Source organism: Salvelinus namaycush, chromosome 12 (genome assembly GCF_016432855.1).
Source record: "Salvelinus namaycush isolate Seneca chromosome 12, SaNama_1.0, whole genome shotgun sequence".
NCBI classification, from domain to species: domain Eukaryota; kingdom Metazoa; phylum Chordata; class Actinopteri; order Salmoniformes; family Salmonidae; genus Salvelinus; species Salvelinus namaycush.
Genome location: NC_052318.1, coordinates 20,054,146 through 20,073,666, shown reverse-complemented (window position 1 = coordinate 20,073,666; position 19,521 = coordinate 20,054,146). Strand labels below are relative to the sequence as shown.

General features: G+C 43.9%; 1 protein-coding gene across 1 annotated transcript in view; it reads right to left on the bottom strand.

Moving 5' to 3' along the window:
- Positions 1–19,521, bottom strand: part of LOC120057428 (protein turtle homolog B-like) — a 235,761-nt gene that overhangs the window by 45,291 nt on the left and 170,949 nt on the right. The window contains exons 7-12 of the mRNA XM_039006053.1: positions 19,203–19,348; positions 14,711–14,853; positions 13,455–13,595; positions 13,105–13,224; positions 11,579–11,729; positions 5,345–5,456 (exon numbers count right to left, since the gene is read on the bottom strand). Of these exons, the coding sequence (XP_038861981.1) occupies positions 5,345–5,456; positions 11,579–11,729; positions 13,105–13,224; positions 13,455–13,595; positions 14,711–14,853; positions 19,203–19,348 (813 nt within the window). The remainder of the gene's footprint in view (positions 1–5,344; positions 5,457–11,578; positions 11,730–13,104; positions 13,225–13,454; positions 13,596–14,710; positions 14,854–19,202; positions 19,349–19,521) is intronic.

Below are 19,521 nucleotides of genomic sequence, written 5' to 3'. Positions count from 1 at the left end.
CCTCGTATATGATGTCATTGTGTCATGTAATATGTAGGCATAACTCTCCCTAACAGACATGCATGTATCAGCTGCATGATGGTGTACATGATAGAGGCTGGGGGTTAGGGACTGTGATAAATCAAAATGTGCTTACTTTGTGCTGACGGTCAAAGCGCCTCTCTGTGATTTACAGCAAAAGCCACGCGCAGACGGTGTTCCCAACTTTCCCAATCCCGGGATATCATTACGCCATCCTAGGGGGCATCTCAGGTCTTGGCCATTGTGCGCATGTTAAGTGACATGTTAGCTGTTGTGTGTATATTATGATGCATTCACTATGAGAGTGTGTATATTATGATGCATTCACTATTAGGGTGTGTATATTATGATGCATTCACTATGAGGGTGTGTATATTATGATGCATTCACTATTAGGGTGTGTATATTATGATGCATTCACTATGAGGCTGTGTATATTATGATGCATTCACTCTGAGGGTGTGTATATTATGATGCATTCACTATGAGAGTGTGTATATTATGATGCATTCACTCTGAGGCTGTGTATATTATGATGCATTCACTATGAGGCTGTGTATATTATGATGCATTCACTATGAGGCTGTGTATATTATGATGTATTCCCTCTGAAGGTGTGTATATTATGATGCATTCACTATGAGGGTGTGTATATTATGATGCATTCACTATGAGGGTGTGTATATTATGATGCATTCACTATGATGGTGTATATATTATGATGCATTCACTATGAGGGTGTGTATATTATGATGTATTCACTCTGAGGGTGTGTGTATTATGATGCATTCACTATGATGGTGTGTATATTATGATGCATTCACTATGATGGTGTGTATATTATGATGCATTCACTCTGAGGGTGTGTATATTATGATGCATTCACTATGAGAGTGTGTATATTATGATGCATTCACTATGATGATGTGTATATTATGATGCATTCACTATGAGGGTGTGTATATTATGATGCATTCACTATGAGGGTGTGTATATTATGATGCATTTACTATGATGGTGTGTATATTATGATGCATTCACTATGAGGGTGTGTATATTATGATGCATTCACTCTGATGGTGTGTATATTATGATGCATTAACTCTGAGGGTGTGTGTATTATGATGCATTAACTCTGAGGGTGTGTATATTATGATGTATTCATTATGATTGTGTGTATATTATGATGCATTAACTCTGAGGGTGTGTATATTATGATGCATTCATTATGATGGTGTGTATATTATGATGCCTTCACTATGATTGTGTGTATATTATGATGCATTCACTATGATGGCGTGTATATTATGATGCATTCACTATGAGGGTGTGTATATTATGATGCATTCACTGTGAGGGTGTGTATATTACTTCACCGTCAGTGGGTTTATTGTGCTTCATTGGCTGTTATGGTTGTGTACATAATGCTTGTTGTCAGTGAGTATATTACCGTATGAAATGTAGCTATATAACACAATACAATTTTCATTGTCAGTTTGTATTTCACGGTGCACTGCCTGTCAGTGTGTCCATAATGTATTGGCTGTCAGTGAGTAAATCATATGGTGGCAGTCATTGTAATAGGATATGGTGGCTAGCCTGTCGGTGTGTTTGTAATGTGGTCGCGGGGGGCTGTTTGGGGGCGGTCCCATCTTTGATTAGCACATGAGACCAGTAAAGACCGTACGTCTTTCCCAGTGAGTCTAATGAATTTTTTATTTTTGAGGGGGGATTTCAATAAGTGGGGCAGTACTATTCAGGGTACTATAAATATTTCTTACATTTGAGTTTAAGACAATTCCGCTACATCCTGCATACATTTTCACAAGTCAACTTTAAAAAAACATTTAATTGAAAAGGACTTGAGAGTGGTGTCTGGGGAAAAAGTTACTTTATTCACTTTATCTAAAGCCGTCTTCCAAGCACTACGGCTAGAGTGCTGATAATGATCCTCAGAAATACTCAGGAGGAGATGGAACTTCTGTCTGGAGCCTGTGTGTGTGTGTGTGCGGGCGGTAATGTGTGATAATGCTTTAGCATACCATGTTTGTTTGTTATTGTTAACTGAGGCTAACCTTTAGCTCAGCGAGTTAATCTGTCATCTAATGGTCAATCACACACATGTGCCAGTACGTGTGAGTTCATGCATGCAAGTGTGTGTACGGGTGTCTGCGTGAGCACATAAGTGTGTACACGTTGAAGTTTGTGGCAATACACATGAAATATTACAGGTGTGTGTGTGCACACGAATGCGTGCGTCTGTGTCTGTGTTCTACAACAGTGTGTGTACGACTATGTGTGTGTGCGTGTGTGTGTGTGTGTGTGTGTGTGCACGTGCGTGTGTAAACGCATCACGGTGGAGGCCTGCCAAGCATGTTTGCTAGAGGACCTTGGAATGAGAAGCATTTGTCTTAATCTCCCGACCGGCAGAAGGTAGCTTTTTGACCGTGCTGCCTGCATACTGGCACTGTCCTCCAAAATCAGCTCCCTATCTGACGCTAAAAGACACAACGCATGTGCACCCTGGTCACCCTGGTCAGAAGTAGTGTACTATATGGGGAATTGGGTGCCATTTGGGATGCAGTCCAATGTCAGCCGCCTGTTGCGTTACCATCACCCAGCAACCTGTCAGTCTCACACACCACCATGCTTTAACACTCTGGAGAGGAAATAGCTATATGGGGCTTGAGACTTGTTATAACGCCATAGTGACCTGACTGAAGGTGTTAAAGTGGGCCAACTAAAGAGATCAGACAGGATCGGTAGTGTCAATGACTGACTGCATCCAGAGCATAGAGCTATAAATGTGGCTTACCACCTGCTATAACCACCTAATGTCCTGACATGGTGTTAGAATTGGTTGTCTGGGCCTATGGGTCTACATACAGAATACATAGGGTTACGACCTGTTATAACAGCCTCTTCACCTGATACAGAGTTAGAACTGGGTTTGTGGCACATTTGTGGCCAACATTTTCCTGATCAACGCTTCAAATGAATATGAGCTGCTGTTTCTGTGAGTCCTTCGCACCTGAAACATAATCAAACAAACAAACATACAAAAAACAATGATACAGCTCTTTATAGAGCATTCTATAGAGTTAAGAGCAGCGGGGGCTATAGAATAGTGATATTTGGCAGGAATATTGGAAGTGGAAGGTTACTACTTGTTAGAGTTGCATCAGCTTTAGGGAGAGCAGGTAGGTGGAGGTCTAGGCACTAGCCGAGAGAGAGTGAAAGAGTGAGAGAGGGAGAGAGAGACAGAAAGAGAGAGGGTAAAGGGGGCCAGTTGGTTGGATAGCGTGGAGTCAGTGGAGGAGAAGCTCTGTTTACTCTTGCTTGGCAAAATAGAAACCCTTGAGTGATCAGCATTGTTTTGTGTGTGATCAGCTAATTCTTGAATATCTAGTATTGCGGTGTAAGGAACTGACAGTTGTGTTGTTGATGACAATCGGGACCAGATGATGTCATGAAGATTTGTGGCAGTGTTGTAAACAGATCCGATGGCTGCTTGCCTGCTGCTAATATAGGAACTAAAAGACAGCATTTCTAAAGAAATCAGTCATATCACGAGTTCCCTTTCAGGCAGAAAATAAACATTCAAATAGTTTGATGAATTGATTGCAAAATAGTTCCACTAAATGTGATGCATCTCAGTACTAGCACAATGGATATGTGATATTGTAAAAACCTTGTTTAATGTGAAACACAGGCATATTAATGAACTTAAGTTACTAACCACTTCTATTAATAAAAACTACTTGACATGGTAAGTGTCCTCAGAAGTCGGCGAGGGAGGGCGCGACGGAGCCTCTGACGAAAACATGAGATGTCTAATGACGCGCCCGTTGGCGTGGCATGAGGGCATAGGGGGGGCATGGGGGGTGTGCTCGACACAGCTTTTATAGCACATGAATATATCTACTTTTTTAGAGGATCACAGTACTTAAAGCGCGCGCTAATTGCGCAGTCCGCTTCTCGCTAATTGTTCTCCTCGTTTCTTAATATGATACTTCATATTCACTTTTAATAACATCTCCCCCATCTAGGGATCGTAACAGTCTGATAGTTCTTCTCGCTGGTTTTTATCTGTGGTCGTTAAGTAAGGGGCAAGCCCATTTGCTGTGTGTCTGTTTGGGAGTAGGAGAACGAGCTGATGACAGTGCAGAATACCCTGCGGCAGGGTCTGGTCTGGTTTGGACTGGTTTGGTCTGGTCTGGTCAGGTCTGGTTTGGTTTGGACTGGTCTGGATTGGTCTACGCTGGTCTGGTTTGGACTGGTCAGGTCTGGTCTGCTGTGGACTGTGAGTGATGTGGTGGTGATCTATAAGGAGCTCAGTGGATGATGCTTCAGGGTCAGTATTCACAAAGCATCTCAGAGTGCTGATCTAGGATCAGGTCCCCGCTGTCCATGTAAGCTTATTTATTATAATCTGAAAGGCAAAACGGATCCTAGATCCGCACTTCTACTCTGAGACGCTTTATCAATATAGGCCCAGTAGTACTAAGTGAGCTGCTTGGTGATAATGTATACTTTTGTAGTGACGATAGGAATTGAGCATGTAGATGTTATAAGCATGATTATCTGGCGAATACCATTTGATTAATCAATGGGTGAAAAGGATTGGTGATAAAGTCAAACTATTGTTGAAACGGTTTCCCGGGCAATTTTTGCCCCGTTCTGAACATCGGTGTGTAGCTACAGCGCATTTCCATGACAGTCAACTGAAAATATTGGTAATTTGGTGTCTTAAATAGTTTGAATTAGGCGTTTTTGTGCTTGTCTCAATCCAAAGTTATTGGAGTTGACTTGGGATGACTTGAACGGCATGTTACGCTAAGCCGTCCCCTCTCTCTCGTATTATCCCCACCCCTTCCCATCCGCTCTGGGTAACAGTTGCCCTTTTTAAGGCACAGGTCTAGGAACAGCCTACCCCTCCCCAAACCCGAACATTAAAACGTGAGACTGAACTTGACTGAACTTGATAGTGTCAAGGGGCAACTTCCCCCCCACTACCCCATCCAGCCCCCCTCTTCCCCAGCCAAGGTGAAGCAGCCTCCCCTAGGCAGAAGAGCAGCAGAAGTGGGCAGAGAGGAGCTTGGTTTCCCAAAAAACTGTTGGGCTGCATCCCGATTCTCCACCCTTTTCAGACCTGTGCACTTCTACTCTCCCTGTCATCTACTTCAAAGCACTGTATTGGTGTGGAAGCATTGACTGGAGTGAGAAGGGTAGAGAATCGGGACGTAGCCTTAGAGAGAAAAAAGTTTGAAGAAAGAAGAAGCAGGAAGCAAAGCATGCTGGGATGACTCACACATGGCCATACCAGACTGATAATGTCTGCTCAAAGCCGCCGTCGTAGCCAGCCTCCCATGACACGTTGGCCCAGGTGGTGGAGACCGCCGCATGGATGTCGGCCGGGGCGTGGGGGCTTGTGCCTGGGGAGGGGAGGAGTCAAGTAGAGAGTGGCGGTAGTGAGGAGGGTGGGAGAGAAAGAGAGTGAAACATGAAGCATAAACCACACACACACATACTTAAATCACACATACACAAATCAAACACACACAAAAACACAGACACACAAAAACGCAGACACACAAAAACACACACACAAACAGGCAGACACACACACACACACACACACTGAGTTGGCCTGGAAGGAAGTCAGCTCTTTCTGATATGTGTAGGCTTTATGTGATTGTGTAAAGACTATAGTCATGTGGATGGCCTCTGAGTGGTTGTGTAAAGACTATAGTCATATGGATGGCCTCTGTGTGGCTGTGTAAAGACTACAGTCAGGTGGTAGGCCTCTGTGTGGTTGTGTAAAGACTATAGTCATGTGGATGGCCTCTGAGTGGTTGTGTAAAGACTATAGTCATGTGGATGGCCTCTGTGTGGTTGTGTAAAGACTACAGTCATGTGGATGGCCTCTGTGTGGTTGTGTAAAGACTACAGTCAGGTGGTAGGCCTCTGTGTGGTTGTGTAAAGACTACAGTCAGGTGGTAGGCCTCTGTGTGGTTGTGTAAAGACTACAGTCATGTGGATGGCCTCTGAGTGGTTGTGTAAAGACTACAGTCATGTGGATGGCCTCTGTGTGGTTGTGTAAAGACTACAGTCATGTGGATGGCCTCTGAGTGGTTGTGTAAAGACTACAGTCATGTGGATGGCCTCTGTGTGGTTGTGTAAAGACTACAGTCAGGTGGTAGGCCTCTGTGTGGTTGTGTAAAGACTACAGTCAGGTGGATGGCCTCTGAGTGGTTGTGTAAAGACTACAGTCAGGTGGTAGGCCTCTGTGTGGTTGTGTAAAGACTACAGTCATGTGGATGGCCTCTGTGTGGTTGTGTAAAGACTACAGTCATGTGGATGGCCTCTGAGTGGTTGTGTAAAGACTACAGTCATGTGGATGGCCTCTGTGTGGTTGTGTAAAGACTACAGTCATGTGGATGGCCTCTGAGTGGTTGTGTAAAGACTACAGTCATGTGGATGGCCTCTGAGTGGTTGTGTAAAGACTACAGTCATGTGGATGGCCTCTGAGTGGTTGTGTAAAGACTACAGTCATGTGGATGGCCTCTGAGTGGTTGTGTAAAGACTACAGTCATGTGGATGGCCTCTGTGTGGTTGTGTAAAGACTACAGTCAGGTGGTAGGCCTCTGAGTGGTTGTGTAAAGACTACAGTCATGTGGATGGCCTCTGTGTGGTTGTGTAAAGACTACAGTCAGGTGGTAGGCCTCTGAGTGGTTGTGTAAAGACTACAGTCAGGTGGATGGCCTCTGAGTGGTTGTGTAAAGACTACAGTCATGTGGATGGCCTCTGTGTGGTTGTGTAAAGACTACAGTCAGGTGGATGGCCTCTGAGTGGTTGTGTAAAGACTACAGTCATGTGGATGGCCTCTGTGTGGTTGTGTAAAGACTACAGTCATGTGGATGGCCTCTGAGTGGTTGTGTAAAGACTACAGTCATGTGGATGGCCTCTGTGTGGCTGTGTAAAGACTACAGTCAGGTGGTAGGCCTCTGTGTGGTTGTGTAAAGACTACAGTCATGTGGATGGCCTCTGTGTGGTTGTGTAAAGACTACAGTCATGTGGATGGCCTCTGAGTGGTTGTGTAAAGACTACAGTCATGTGGATGGCCTCTGTGTGGTTGTGTAAAGACTACAGTCATGTGGATGGCCTCTGAGTGGTTGTGTAAAGACTATAGTCATGTGGATGGCCTCTGTGTGGCTGTGTAAAGACTACAGTCAGGTGGTAGGCCTCTGTGTGGTTGTGTAAAGACTACAGTCAGGTGGATGGCCTCTGAGTGGTTATGTAAAGACTACAGTCAGATGGTAGGCTTTTGGGTTTCATTAGATTGGTCTTCTATACATGGATTTGGTGTGGTCTGGTCAAGGTGTAACCGGTTCATTGAGATTAAGTGCCACAGCAACTTCTTGCATGGTGCCTAAAGAACAAGCTTAGGCCTGTGAGCCAGCTGGACCAGACCTGATCAGAGCCATACTGAGTGTGTAAGTGCGTGTGTGTGTGTGTGTGTGTGTGTGTGTGTGTGTGTGTGTGTGTGTGTGTGTGTGTGTGTGTGTGTGTGTGTGTGTGTGTGTGTGTGTGTGTGTGTGTGTGTGTGTGTGTGTGTGTGTGTGTGTGTGTGTGTGTGTGTGTGTGTGTTTGTATGTGTGTGTATGTGTGTGCGGCCAACTTCTCTACACCTCCATACATGTGACTCTTGGCAGAATTCGGGAGATTATATCATTTCACAGTGAGACAATAATATACTGTAGCCATGTACTGTAACTACAGTCATTCCTATGTAGTCTCTTGTGACTGACAAGCTAGCTAGCTGGATTGGTCATGGCTCACTAGATTATCCCTACATGACAAGTTGGCTCGGGTTTGCTCCATTCCAAGTCCACATATACTTTAATAACATCTTAAAATGGTCACCAGTAAGGTCAGACTTGAAAAATAATTAAAACCCTCTTCCCTTTCATCCTCCAATCACACATCAGCATCTGTCATAACAGGTGTGACCTCGTATGGTCGTGTCACTTCGTATTGACGCCATATGTTAGCACCAAAACGTTTCATCAGACAAAAGGATGTAGGGGTTGGAAGGCAGACAAATTACCCAGGAAGCAGTGGAGGCTGCTGAGGGGAGAACGGCTCATAATAATGGCTGGAACGCAGCAAACAGAATGGCATCAAACACATGGAAACCATGCTATATATATATGATATATTTGATACCATTCCATTAATGCCGCTCCAGCCATTACCACAAGCTTTTCCTCCCCAATTAAGGTACCACTAACCTCCTGTGCCAGGAAGCCTTTCTGCTGTCCAAGAAAATGGAGGAGAATGTATCTTAATTGGTTGACCTTGTAACCATAGAACGTCAGAATGTCTTATAGCAGTCCTGCTATGTTGTGTCTGCAGTAGACGATTTCAGAAATCTCTGGCCATGTTCGAACAAAAGTACAAAATATTCCCTACTAATTATACACGAAAATGTGCTGAAAGGTAAAGGAGAGGAATGATTTGGCCATAATCTAATCACCCACCAAATACATGAAAACGTATTTCATTGGCCAATTGAACATCTTCGAATTGTGCTATTCTCTGTTGCTTGACCATTGAACGCAAGAATGCGAAAGAAACAGTGGCCTGATTACCCCATCTGTAACTCTAGCACCTATGCACAACAACCTCCACACAGGCAATATCAGTGGCCAGCTAACTGAAGACTGAGTGGTCTTTCTACATAGCCAGCTGCAACTAGGAACACCAAGACTGTTCCAAAAAGGCATCATTAGTAATAGGATGGCCTAGACACAACAAGTGACAGTTAATCTATCGGTTGTCTTTATTTAGCAGACAAACTAGAGTTTTCAGCAGTGGAAACAATCTCTGTGTCTACTTCCCTAATGCTGCGAGCCCACTTTGCTCATTTGTGATTTGCGGATATTGGCGCGCCACGTCGTTGACCTTGCAAATTGCTCTTTGCACATGTCCCCCAGGTGCTTTGGCTGACACGTCGAGCTTTGGAAAATTGTCAGTGGTTGACGCTTGGATGCCGCCGTCACTGCCGCTCTGCAAAGCCCTGCCTCTCTTCACTACCCTTTCAGAGCACACAAGGGTCGTAATCATTAAGGCATGCAACGGAAACCATTTTAAAACGTTTTGCAACAGATAATGAAAATTTGTATTTCGGATTGGTTACCTTTGGACGTGATGTTCTAGTATTGGACTACTTCTACTAGACTAGTTATATTGTAGATTCAAATTTAACTGGATTGACTCGCCATGGTGTTAAAAGGCCCATTGCAGCCATTTTTATCTCAATATCAAGTCATTTCTGGATAACAATGAAGTACCTTACTGTAATAGTTTCCATAAAAATAAGCCCAAAACTATTTCTCAAGCAATTGTTTTGCTAGGACTGTCTGGGAGTAGTCTGAGTGAGGGGCCTAATTGGAGGACCATAATGCGAGGGATATGTAGCCTGAAAACTAGCTGTTATTGGCAGAGAGGTTTAGAACTCTCTTATTAGTCTATTTAAGTGATAATGCCTGAGAAGCCAGTGTTTGGATGATATATTGGCATGGGTGTTGCCAGGCCCGAGACGAAGTGGAGGGCCGGCAAACCGTGCCAATATATCCTCTAAACATCACTTTTATACAACGGGTTACAAACATATTCAAATAATAATTGACATATTTTCATACTATTTCATCCTTCCACAAGATATAGTCCCGACACAAATCTAGGGTTGCTACCCAAGCTGGCTGGTCATTCGTTCTATTGGTTCGGTTGCCCGAGATGCGATCCAGTCGTTCAGTCTTTTTGTTCTGTATTTATATACACGACCCAGTCGTTCAGTCTTTTTGTTCTGTATTTATAGACACGACCCAGTCGTTCAGTCTTTTTGTTCTGTATTTACAGACACGACCCAGTCGTTCAGTCTTTTTGTTCTGTATTTATAGACACGACCCAGTCGTTCGTTCTAAATGTACCGTTGCCAGTTATTATCTCTTGCTTGCTAGCTAACCAACTACAACTAAATTACAGTCACGTCAAAAATTGCAGCCAGAATAACAGCAAAGTAGCCGCATTTGCATTTGTCTAAGCTGTTTTCTAGTGACATTTATTTGGATACATCCATAACAATGAGCTAATGAGGTGCGATTTCGCCTGGCATAGAAAATGTGCTCACTTGTCAGGACACTGTTGTTCAGAGGAGCTAGCCAACAACACAGCTAACACAATCACTTTAAACTGAAACTGTAAAGACTGCTGGCTTCCTGCACTTATTTTCGTTTGACCTTTTTTCAATTGACATTTCTTCGTATATATCCATAAAAATTATGCCAGCTGATTCATGATTTCGAAACGCTGCCTGTCTGTCCGTCTCATCCCGACTTCCAACACGTTCATTACTGTGGGACAGCTGGAGATTGAATTTGAATATTGAAACAATGTTGCAAATGTCAGAGAAACAGAAAGGTTTATACAAATCTCCGCTGGTGATTTGTATAAAACTAGATGTTAGTCTAAAAGAAATGTGAGATAATGTCTAGATGTTTTTTATAGTGGCGATCAAGTTTATAAATTGGTTGGCTGGGCTGATGAGACAATGGATTGCGCAGTCAGATGGAACAGATTAAATAGGCATTTTAACGTCATAGATCTTGCCGGTGTTAACATGTGGACTAGACACCGGCTGGAATGCGGTTTTAATCAATCAGCATTCAGGATTAGACCCACCCGTTGTATAATAATTTATACTGCCTGGTGATGTCACTAGGCAAGCCAAAACTTCACCCATGTAAAACCTGCTAATTGGAAGGTCCTGTGTAAATTATATTTTCGACCAGCAACCATCAGGAAATAACACTGATAAAATGTTTTCACATTTTTACAGTTTTAGTTTCATCAGCTGTTGTACAATAACTGAATTATGACTGCACTGGGCCGTTAAGGTTCTTCACTTCTCTTTGCTTTCACCTGTCCAATCGTGTTAGAGCAGGGATAACTTTGAAGACTTCTTGACATTTTCAAACAGGGCCCACGTGAATGGTGATAAGGCTTGTAATTTATAAATGTCAAACTGAACTCTGTGTGTGTGTCTCAAACCTGTGTTAAAATACTACTGGGTTCAAAGACATTTGGATATTAAGTATTTGGATATTTTTTATTTGACAAACCAAGCAGTTGAATATTGGAATGTATTTGTAAATACACTTGAAAAATATTTGAAAATACTCAAATACACAGTATACTGTATATAAAATATTTAAATACTCCCATGCATTTGAACCATGTATGTTTGGTATTTGAAATCATGTATTTTGAAATAAGTATTTGAAAATACTTTCAAATAGTAGGCTATTTATAGGAAAGTATTTGAAAATACTTAAATTACTTCCAATAGAAGTAGTTGATTCGGGTCACAAGATTTTTTGAAATAAATATTTTAATAACAAATAATCAAATCTGCACGTATTTGAACCCAGATCTGATGTGTTTGTATGTGTGTGCCTATGCCTGTTCCTGTGTGCGGCAGAGTGGCTCCTACCAATAACTAGGAGGTGTGTGCTGGCAGTGATGCTCGTGGCGACGTTGGTGGCCACACACTCCCACTCCCCGTGGTCCTCCTTGCTTAGGGACTTGAACTGTAAGCTGCCTGAGGGGAGGACATTGTGCTTGCTTTTGCTGGGCTTCCATACCTAAAAAGAGAGAGGAGAAGGTTGAGTCTTACATCTCACAGAACAGCACATACTGTACTGGTCCTGGGAAGAAAGGACATTATCGTCCACCCACATAGCTTCCAGACAGACAGTAGATTAGTAGACAGACACATAGAAAGCCAGACTGACAGAGAACAGAAGACTGATAGAAAAAAAGGAAGACAGACAAAAAGGACGACAGACAAACAGTGACACACACAAACAGACAGGTAGACAGACAGACAGACAGACAGACAGACAGACAGACAGACAGACAGACAGACAGACAGACAGACAGACAGACAGACAGAGACACACAGAGACACACAGAGACACACAGAGACAGGCAGACAGACAGTCAGGCAAAACAGAAAGGCTAACACCTTTAAAAAAAGTATCCTTCCAGTCACTGTCACTGTTGTAAGAGACTTATCCTTCCTCAGCTATTCATATAACTAAAATGTTCGGCATCACAACGGTAAGGGGAGACAAACAACTGCAAATCACATTGTTTTCAACAGGAGAGATTAAGAAGCTCCGGAATCAAGAGACAATTTAAGGTTAATGCTAATGAGTTTGTTTCAACTGATAATGCCACCATTAAAATGAAATTAAAACATTGGGATTTCTAGGAGCCAGTTTGATTGCAATCTCATCTCATTCTTTGTGGCAAAGATGGAAAAGAAGATGACTCCTGTCACGCCCTGACCTTAGTTCCTTTTTTATGTCTCTATTTTGGTTTGGTCAGGGCGTGAGTTGGGGTGGGAATTCTATGTGTTTTTTCTATGTTTTCTATTTCTATGTGTTTGGCCTGGTATGGTTCCCAATCTATCGTTGTCTCTGATTGAGAACCATACTTAGGTAGCCTTTTCCCACCTGTGGTTTGTGGGTAGTTGTTTCCTGTTTTGTGTTGTGTCACCTTTCAGGACTGTTTAGATTTTCGTTGTTTCACTTTGTTATTTTGTATTTCGTGTTCAGTTATATTAAATTAACATTACCACGCTGCGTTTTGGGCCGATCTTTCCTGTTCCTCAGATGAAGAAGTTACAACTCCAATATCAACAATAGTTAGGAAATAAACACCATGGGGGGGGGGGGGGGGGGGGGTTATGGTAGTAATAACCACCCGTTATCATTACTCAATAATGGTCACCTAACATCACCTGGGGAATTAGTGACACCGAGTAGATTTGTTACCATTAAATCTCAATGCCAAATATATTGTGTGAGTGTACAGCAACGTGCTACCCAATACCCATAACTTTAGGGTGAAAGGATAGAGAAGAGGAGCTGTAGCTCTGTCCTATTATAAAGTAATAGACTGTTAGACCAGGCCACAACATGAGTGCTTTGGGTGGTTGTGGGGGTTGTTTACCTTCCTCCATGTGATGTTGGGATAGGGAAATTCTCCCTCAGCCGCACAGGGGATGACCAGTTCTCTCCCAGCCTCCTGCCTGTACTCCCCTCCGGGAACAATCGAGAACTTGGGGGGATCCTGCCCAGAGAAAGTGTGAGATTAGGCCTGAGCCTGGGTGTAGTCGCTAGGCTAACTTGCAGCATGCTAGTCTTCTTATAGAAAATGCATGGGAATTGCTACACTAACTAGCACAGTTAGCATTAATGTAAGCTAACTCGCAGCATGCTAGTCTTCCCATAGAAAATGCATAATCACTGCTATGCTAACTAGTATGAAACACTAATTAGCGTTAGCATCAGCCTGCATACCTTTAGCACCAGGGGAGTGGGATCGGACCAACCCTCAGAGCCCAGGGCGTTGTAAGGCATGCAGGTGTAGGTGCCCAGAGAGTCATCCGTCACTTCAGTCACGCGGATGCTCCCATCCTCCATTTGGCTCCAACCTGGGTACTGAGGGAACAAAGAGGGGCCAACACTATGACATTGCAATTTTTGTATGGCTGAGCTCACCAGTGGCACATCACTATACCATCATCCTGCAAAGAGGAGCTGATGAGACTGTGGCTGCCCGATGGAATAGGAAGTGACAGGTACGCTCGGTCTCCCCATTGTTCTCAATAGTTAAAAGTTCTGAATCAAAGGGGACTGAAGGCAAGGTCAATAAGTAGTGAAAGGAAACAGCAAAGCAACAGCTAGATTTTGTCTAGGATATATACAACAATTTATCCACCCCTAGAAGCCTGAAACTAGGAAACTTAGTCACTAGTTTAATGCACATGTGAAGTGTAGAAATTACCCACTAAAGTAGCCCTGCAGTTAGCTCAGTTCATCACCTTTGTTGCAGTTCAAAGCTTGAGGGGATTTCCCAGTCTGCCATCCCCAAGCCGGGTAGATGTTGCCCTTCTAGGCACTGTCAGCTTACCCCTTAGCCCTAAACTTAACCATTAGGGGAAAACACAAAACTGACTTTAGATCAGTGTCTTCACCCTACTTAACTGGGCTGTATTCAGTTATCTCAGAAACCCAGAACTAAAATATTCTGTAATTGTGTCAGATGCTCGATGAAGTTCTGGGGGGAGATCGATGTATGAGAAAAGATACTAATGAGACTAGCAAATTCTCCACCCATCTAAATAGAGGATTTGGGAACGTCTACGGCCCAAATGTCCCCTCTTACGAAATTCGAAATCGTAATTTGTCCAAATTGTTAGTGACAAAAAATCTGCGCACTGGAACAACGTTCCTCATTAGTCGTCGCATCCCACAGTCTGTTGACAGACGCTACGATAACATACCATCCTATGCGTCTGTCCGCAAGTGATTATGTATTCAGTGATGTCAAATGTTCTGAACATTACAGATAGAAATAGAACTGACACCATCCCTTATCCTACCTAACAGATAATCATATTGGTTCTACACAATACATTTGTCTCTGAACGTTTTGGCTCATATTCATTCGGAACCAAACGCAAGCAAAGCTACTGAAACAGAGAGGGACTTTTTTTACCCATTGCAAGACATTTTGCTCCGGTGTGCTCTAATGAATACGACCCTCGACTCACCTTCTCTATCCGGAGAGGGTTGCTATCTTTGGTCCACTTGACCAGCGTGGCGGGTGGGTTGGCGTCCACCGGGCAGCGGATGAAGCCTGGCAGGCCGATGGCCACGTAGATGGCAGGTGGCATGTCTTTGACACGGGCAGGGTCTGAGGCGAGAAATGTTTTTATTGGACATAGGAGAGATGGTGGGAAAAGTAGAGAGTTTGTCACAAAGGCAGTGGGCTGGATTGGAACCCACGATGACACGGGCAAACATACAATGGTGTAGGCAGTGGCACTAACCTCTAGCTAGACCATCCAGGTCACAAGATAAATATCATACTAAAACATTATCTTTATTGTAGAGTAACATTGGTAGTGATTATGGGACCAGTACTTCAGCAGGAGCCAGGGGAAATAACACGGGCTGTCGTAACATGATAAACTGTGCTTCTGTAGCAGCTGGTCTGAGAGCAGTAGCTGTTCATGTGGAGGTTGTGTGTGTGTTTAGAGTGGATGGGTAAACACTGACTAGTGAACAGGGAAATATGTTTTTAGTATGTCAATTAATTTCACAAGGAAGGAGAATCTGAGACAGTCACGTATGTAGAATAGAATCAACGTGTGGATTAAAATGAGTTTAGAGAAGGCTGTCCTCTTTAGTATTCAGACAGAGGCTTCCATGGCTGAGGCAGTCTGTCTGGAGTCACGGCTAATTTAACTTTATCCGGCAACAAGGATAGACGACAGGAAAGAGGAGTTGGAACTGAAAGTCAATACACCAGCTTTTAACTTTGAACAACCCCGGAAGCAGGAGAATAGTAGGGGTGCTTAGCAAAATTATGTCAAAGTGTGCCGTTTCAAAGAACCATATACCCTATATTTTTACACTTTGGTGGCTGTGTAAGTGGATCAGCTCAGTCCAACTTGTTTTGGCTTGGCCCAGTTCAGCTCAGGTGTGTGAAAAGCCCTATATAGTGACAGATTCGCCACTACACCCCTTACATTACACAACGGCACAAATCAGGTTTCCACTAGATAGCACAGCCACAAAGTCAAAATTGCTTGATCGTAAAAATTAATTAAAACTAAAATTAGCTTTTTGGTCTTAATTTAAGGTTAGGCATAAGGTTAGCAGTGTGGTTAAGGTTAGGGTTAGGTTTAAAATCAAGTTTTAAGAAGATACATTGTAGAAATGGCCGGGGTTTATGAATTTGTGGCTGTGGTAACTAGTGACAACCCACAAACCAAAAAACTCGTCTGCACTTCCCATTCTTTCCCTCCGTGTTATCTAACCTTTTACCGGACAAGTCTCAGGCTGTGTCGGTTCTGATGGATAATATCTGTGGCTTAATGGCAGATTCAGACATTGTCATCTGCTCAAAGCCCTGTACATATGGCCACAAAGCCATGCTCCACAAAGAGCTAATGGATATCCGTCCGACGGCCGGTGCAGCTCAGAAAGGAGCGGTTTAGAAAAAATATAATGCTTGGCGAGGTGCCACAGTCTATTTATAGGAAAGATGAGGGGGGTAGTGCCACTCTCGATACAGCTAGCATACACACACACTCACACTTATCTAACATGCACATATCCACACATGTATCTCTCTCTCTCTCTCTCTCTCTCTCTCTCTCTCTCTCTCTCTCTCTCTCTCTCTCTCTCTCTCTCTCTCTCTCTCTCTCTCTCTCTCTCTCTCTCTCTCTCTCTCTCTCTCTCTCTCTCTCTCTCTCTCTCTCTCTCTCTCACACACACACACACACACACACACACACACACACACACACACACACACACACACACACACACACACACACACACACACACACAGACTGTAATCTTGTCGTCGTGCTGCAGTGCCATCAGTGGTCTAGTGGGGCCGCTATCGCCCACGCTGCCTGCTTCCCTGCCTGCCTGGCGTCTGGAGCTGACATCACTGCAGAGGAGAGGGTTTCCACAGAGGATGATGTCACCTCTCCCCCCCTCCTCTCTTTCACTCTCCCTTTCCCTCGCTTTTGCAGGTCCTGTCACACGCACGCAGCACCGAAACAGCAGGTCACGGTGGATAAATTTGGTCTGTGTGTGTGTGTGGCGTGTGTTGTGGCATGTGTGAGTGTGAACATTAGAGTGTGTGTGTTTGTATGTGTGTGTGAGTGTGTGTGGCTGCCTCCATGGTACTGCTCTCCTGGGGCAGGTATAGAAGCATGGCAGCATGCACCCCAACCATCCCCCCAAAGAGAGGGCACAGAGATGGGGGGGGTACAGCTAAGAGGGGGAAGAGAGGGGGAAGAAAGGGAAGGAAGACAAGGAGGGAGAAGAGAGAATAGGAGCGATAGAAGGAGAGAGCGAGAAAGATTAGGTTGACAATGTGGATTCAGAGAGGTAGGAGATGATGAGAGGAGAAACAAAAAGAGAGATGGAGAGAATATTTGTATTTTTATTCCCAGCCCCTGTCCCCGCAGGAAGCTGCAGATGCCTCTTGCTAGGCCGTCATTGTAAATAAGAATTTGTTCTTAATTGACTTGCCTAGTTAAATAAAGGTTCAATTTAAAAAATAGACAGCGAGAGAGAGAGAGAATTAAGAGATGGAGAGAGAAAGCATATCCTGGTAGTTCAGTCTATCTACATCCTACCACCCTAAAAACCCTGGAGATACAGTAATCACACTATACCACTACTACTCAGCTCCAACTCTCAACAAAGACCTCAGTGGCAGCCGAGCAGACAAGAATATCATCCAAAGTCTAAAAATAGAACAGCGCTAGATAGCTAGCAATCTCTCGCTCTCTGCATCCTGGCTCTAGCAGTGACTTGCTCTGGGAAAAGAAAAAAGCTCCCTCTATCTCTGTGTCAAAAAAGTGTCTGGTCTCTGAAAGCAATGGTGTAATGCTTCCTCCCTCCCTCATGACTGGTGCTGTTTTCTCCTGCTTGGGCCCTGAGAAAAAAAATATCTAATTTAGAGCCGTGGAGGAGGAGATAGAGCGGGGGAATGCAACATGTCTGTTGCCTTGGCTACCCAGACGAGTCACTACCCACCGACGCGGGGCCACATCTCTGTGGTGGATGGGTATTACCGGTGCGCAACATTCATCCTCGCCTCCATTAATTTAGATTACAATACATCTGATTTACCTCGGGGGAATGACAGGACTGGAGTTTTTGAATGTCACGACTCATGAGTGAAAGGCGGGTTGTGTGTAATATTGATTAATTCTGATCAAACACAAAGCCTGTGTGACTGAAAAACGAAAGAAAGAGAGCATTTAATTCGAGGAGAACATTGGTGAAAGTGACTCAAATGACTTTGAAGAAGAGTGACTTCAAGGCCACTGTTTCAATTCTAACCCGCAGGGCTCCCGGGAATGGTGTGTGTGTGTGTGCGTGTTGGGGTTTAGAGACACAGTGTGTGTAGTGGTTGAATGGGATCACGGTTAGGGCTAATATGCCCACTTGGCATATGGGGTGGGGGGTCTGAAATTGTCTCGGAGACCACACACCAGTGTAACCTCCAATTAATCTCAATTACACAGTGCAGTGGATAGAGAGAGAGAGGGGTTCTATTTAACTAAGTCTATACCAGGGTTCCCCAACTGGTGACATGATTTTATATAAATAAATCAATTGTTTGAGTGATTTTTATTTTGGAAATCTGTTCCAAAGTATTCCCACGCATAATAGAGAGGTATATGTGATCGTATATAAATGAAAGCTAGGTTTGAAATTATTATGTTTTTGTCAAATATTCTATCTGTTTGGGCTTCTTGTGGTCAATTTGCAGTCTAGAATTATTTGTAATTATGTTCCGGTCCCCTGACCATCCGCTCAAGAAAAACAATCCGCCCGCGGCTGAATCTAGTTGATGATCCCTGGTGCATACCATGGCCAGATATCGTGCCATATTTCCTGTAAAGCTTTATCGCCATTAAATGTACATACAGTAATATGGAAACTGGTATTTGGCTTGTGATTCATAGGGTGGTTAGGTAGTATAACACTCATTAAGTAGAGAACAGCATCAGCAGGACTGAATGTACACAGTTGCAGTGGGACTGCTCAATAGCACAGCTGCAGGTTCAAGTTGCTCTTATAAGCACAGATCTAGGATCAGTCAATCAATGTCCTAAGTGCGGCTGATGAGTAGAATTAGAATTGTTAGAGTAGGATGGATCTTGCTGTAGTGTACACCCAGTAGCTCTGTGTGCTCTGATGAACACGACCCACATCTTGACAAGCGCAGGGTGGTAGGTAGCCTCGAGGTTAGAGCGTTGTGCCATAACCGAAAGGTAGCTGGTTCGAATACCGTAACCGACAAGGTGAACAATCAGTCGCTGTGCCCTTGAGCAAAGCACTTAACACAAATTTCTCCAGGGCTGCTCTACAATGGTGACCCTGGCCGTGACCCCACTCCCTGCGGGTGTCTCAGAGGGATATGCAAGAAAAACATGTGTAACAGGACAAATTATTATTATGATAAGGGGTATGGGTTGACTGTAGAGGATAGGGCGAGACACTCACATTGCACTGTGAGCTGGGCCGAGGCGGATGGGGGCCGGCCCAGGCTGTTGCTGGGGCTGCAGGTGAATCTCCCAGCATCCTCTGGCTTCACACTGCCAATGATGAGCGAGCCGTCCACCAGAATACTGACCCTGTCCCTCAGGCCACTGCAGAGGAGTGATGGAGCGAGAGGGAGGGAGGAAGATAGGGAGGGAAGAGCATCAAAGTAGCGTCTATAACCACATCATTGACTCAATGGGTCAAATCTTAACTTCCACAACACACATTTTTACCTATTCGTGCATTAATCTCAATGGGAAACTTAAAGTTCAAATTCAAC